Genomic DNA, 3,694 nt, shown 5'->3' on the forward strand with positions numbered 1-3,694 from the left:
ATTCTCGCTTTTAATTTTTAGACCGGGACGCCCTAAAATTGAAACCCTAAAATTGTAACGCCCTTTGAAACCAGGACGCCCTAAAATTGCAATGATCTGCAGCCATTACATCTCTCACCATTAGGAATCAAATAAAATAAAAATTTTCTCCATAAATTTTGGCTTCCCTTTTTCCTGCAAGCAAAAGATACTTCAATTTAGCTGCCATAAACATTCCGCACTTCTAAAAATTTCCGTTTTGTTTAGGGATGTTCCCTATCCGGACAGAGCCAGGCTGTTTACATTTCCAATAAAACCGTACACCCCTTTGAAAGTGGAAGGAGACGAGAAGCCAGACCCTGTGACTGTACTTTTCTTTTCCTATCACAAGTATGCAAACAGCCCTATTAATTATGCACCTTTCTGTGGTACAAACTTTGACTGCTTCGTCACTCAGGACGGGTTCAAAGGGAAATATGACTGGACTAACTATTCCGCAATCATGACTTTCGGAGGTCCAGGTTTTAACAGAGCCACAAATATGGTCCGCGGGGGGCAAACCAAAAGAGACCCAAAACAAATCTGGATTGCTAGAGGGATGGAAGCTTCTATAAATCCAGTCGACTATAACGGAAATGGTGACTTTCAAAGCTGGTTCAATTTTTCAGCGGCACTATCGCCAAAAGCAACTTTTCGCGACTCTTATATTGGTGTGATGGAGAAAAGGAATCCGATTGAAGAAATGTCACAAATAGAGAAAGAGTACGATTGGTTTGAAAAAGACAAAGATGTCTGTTGGATGGTTTCAAATTGTCACAGTTATAGCGGAAGATTTGACATGGCATCTGAAATAATTAATCACTTGCCAGGAAACGTAAACGTTCACATGTGGGGAACAGCTTTCACAAGATGCATGCCGAAAGTAAACAAGACAAAAGTTATCGATCACGGCTTCACAACAAGGAAGACTGTGGAATATGAAGTAGAATTGAGTAAATGCAAATTTTATTTTGCTTTTGAAAACTCGATTTGTAGTGACTATATTACAGAAAAATTCAGTAACCCATTAGCTCTGTACGCAATTCCAGTAGTGAACGGATGGCGAGAAAGTTATGAGCAAATTCTGCCCGGGTCTTTCATTCACGTAGCCGATTTTGAAAATAATTCTAGAGTAGCAGAACATTTGTCACATCTATTGGGCAACAAGGACGAATTTTTTGCTTATCACAAGTGGCGACTGACACATGAAGTTATAAAAGAAGATCGAGCTGAAATGTACAATTTTTTGCACTGTCGAGTATGTGAGAAAGTATATGAAACAAGAGAAGCAAACAAATACTCAACCCAAGTGTCAACAATATCTCAGATTGGAAAGTTCTTTCAAACCATTCAAACGTGCCCGAGCAAATCAAAAAATCACTGAGTGTTTTTCCGTCCCCTTTTAGACATTTTTTAAATTTCAAGTTCGAAAATGTCAAGAAAATGTCAATGCTTATTTATAATTGGAAAGGGCTCAATATACTTGGAAAAGGCAATAAATTTCTTAGACACCTCTGAAGTAAATCTTGGACATTTTATTATATGTTGTAGTAAATAAATGTTTTGAATGAACATAAAGTTTTCTACTAAAACTTGAAAAGGAATCCAATCGTAAACAATTTACTTCCAATTGGCTACATATAATTGGCCGTGAACTTTTGTATGTTCACCACTAGAGGAAGCGGTGATCTTACAAAATTTCGCATTAATTCATCGCTAAAATATGTAATTTCACCGCTATATTAAGCGGTGAAATTACAAATTTTAGCTGTGAATTGTGGTAAATTTTTGTTAGATCACCGCTTACTCTTGCACTGAACTTACTTAATTTCACCGCCTTCGCCGCATTTCACCGCAAACTTATGAACGAAAATTGCCGTGAAAAAAAAAGACTTTTCACAGCTTATCTTACATATTTTTCAGATTTTTTGCGTTCAGATTTATGCACCACTAAATTTTTCTTTGCTTTTGCATGAGCCTTTTTAGCTTAGCTTCTTTGAAGGCTAGAACCGATGGATTGCTGAGTTCCAGAAGGAGCTCATCTGAGCTAGCCACCAAAGGAAAAAAGAAAGATCCTAATCGCTAGGACTAATGCGCAAAAGGGTCATAAACAAGGGCGGCGGTTATCCCGCTGAAGAAAAAAACAAACAAACATATAAATGAACATCTAAACGCACAAGAAAGGGGCACAGAGAGTGCTGGGGGTTATTTTGCTGCAAAATAAAACAAACAACTATGAAAATGAACACCTAAAAGCACACGAAAGGGGGAACAGACAACAGGTGGGGGTTCGCGCAAAACCCGAGAAATGAAGAAAAATGAGCAAGCAGACATAAAGCGAGCGGGCGCAAAACGGCGAAACAAAAACGAACGAGCGTGATAACGTACGAGCGAAGAGCGAACGAGCGCAAAATGTTCGGAACTAAAGCGAACGAACGTGAATGCGAAAAAACGAATAGTGAGCAAGCGCAAAACGAGCAAAACAAAAAGAACGACCACTAAAGCAAGCGAACGACCAAATTTTTCCAGAAAGCAATCCTAAAAAGCACAAAAAGACTTTGCCATAGGCAAAAAAACTGAAGAGTGCGAGACAAGCGAAGAAACAAATGCCCAGAAGGCGGCAAGAAGAGACGACGAAGAGTGCCAGAGAGAGAGAGAGAGAGAGAGAGAGAGAGAGAGAGAGAGAGAGAGAGAGGAAGAGAGAGAGAGAGAGAGAGAGAGAGAGAGAGAGAGAGATAGAGATAGAGAGTGGGAGAGAGAGAGAGAGAGAGAGAGAGAGAGAGAAAGAACGAGGCGGAGTAAGAGAGATAGACGAAAAAAGAGAGACAGATTGAAAGAGAGAAAGAGAGACAGAGAGAGAGAGAGAGAGAGAGAAAGAGAAAGAGAGCGAGAGGGAGAGAGAAACAAAAAGAACGACAACTGAAGCGAGCGAACGACCAAACTTGCCCAGAAAGCTATCCTAAAAAACACAAAAAGACTTTGCCATAGGCAAAAAAACTGGAGAGTGCGAGACAAGCGAAGAAACAAATGCCCAGAAGGCGGCAAGAAGAGACGACGAGGAGTGCCAGAGAGAGAGAGAGAGAGAGAGAGAGAGAGAGAGAGAGAGAGACAAAGAGAAAGGGAGAGAGAGAGAGAGAGAGAGAGAGAGAGAGAGAGAGAGAGAAAGAGAGAAAGAAGGAGCGAAAGAAAGAGAGAAAAACAATTTATGATGAAATATTATAGATTTTTTTGAGCTGAAAGTTTTACAACGTATCAGCAACTTTTTTCGTAGACCAGCTAGGTAAAAAACTCATTTGCTTTCAGACTTTTTCAGGATGTTTACACTTCTCCTTAGACCCTCAAGTAATAGAATAGGTCCTTGGCCAGGTTGAAAAACAATTTATGTTGAGAGATCGAAATTTGATGACGTATCAACTACTTTTTGCGCAGACCAGCAAAGTCAAAAATTTTTTCGTCTTCAGATTCTATTTAATTGTTGACACTCCTCCTTAGACCCTCAATTTAATTGAAAATATCCTTGTTTATATTAAATACAAATTATGTCGAATGGAGCGTTTTTGGAGCTCAAATCTTAACAGCGTATCAACTACTTCTTTTTTAGAAAAACTAGGTTAAAATTATTCTCTATTTGGATGTTTAAACTTCTCCCGAGACCCTCAAACTATTTCAAATTGTC

At 39.2% G+C, this 3,694-nt stretch overlaps 1 protein-coding gene across 1 annotated transcript; it reads left to right on the forward strand.

Annotated features, from left to right (window-relative positions):
* The first annotated feature begins 214 nt into the window (after positions 1–214).
* Positions 215–1,596, forward strand: LOC142357794 (4-galactosyl-N-acetylglucosaminide 3-alpha-L-fucosyltransferase 9-like). The gene has a single exon (XM_075409319.1). It carries the CDS (start codon positions 482–484, stop codon positions 1,400–1,402), a length of 921 nt encoding a protein of 306 aa, XP_075265434.1. The 5' UTR covers positions 215–481; the 3' UTR covers positions 1,403–1,596.
* Positions 1,597–3,694: the final 2,098 nt, after the last annotated feature.

This window comes from Convolutriloba macropyga, unplaced genomic scaffold (assembly GCF_964194025.1).
Source record: "Convolutriloba macropyga unplaced genomic scaffold, txConMacr16.3 SCAFFOLD_1165, whole genome shotgun sequence".
NCBI classification, from domain to species: Eukaryota; Metazoa; Xenacoelomorpha; order Acoela; family Convolutidae; genus Convolutriloba; species Convolutriloba macropyga.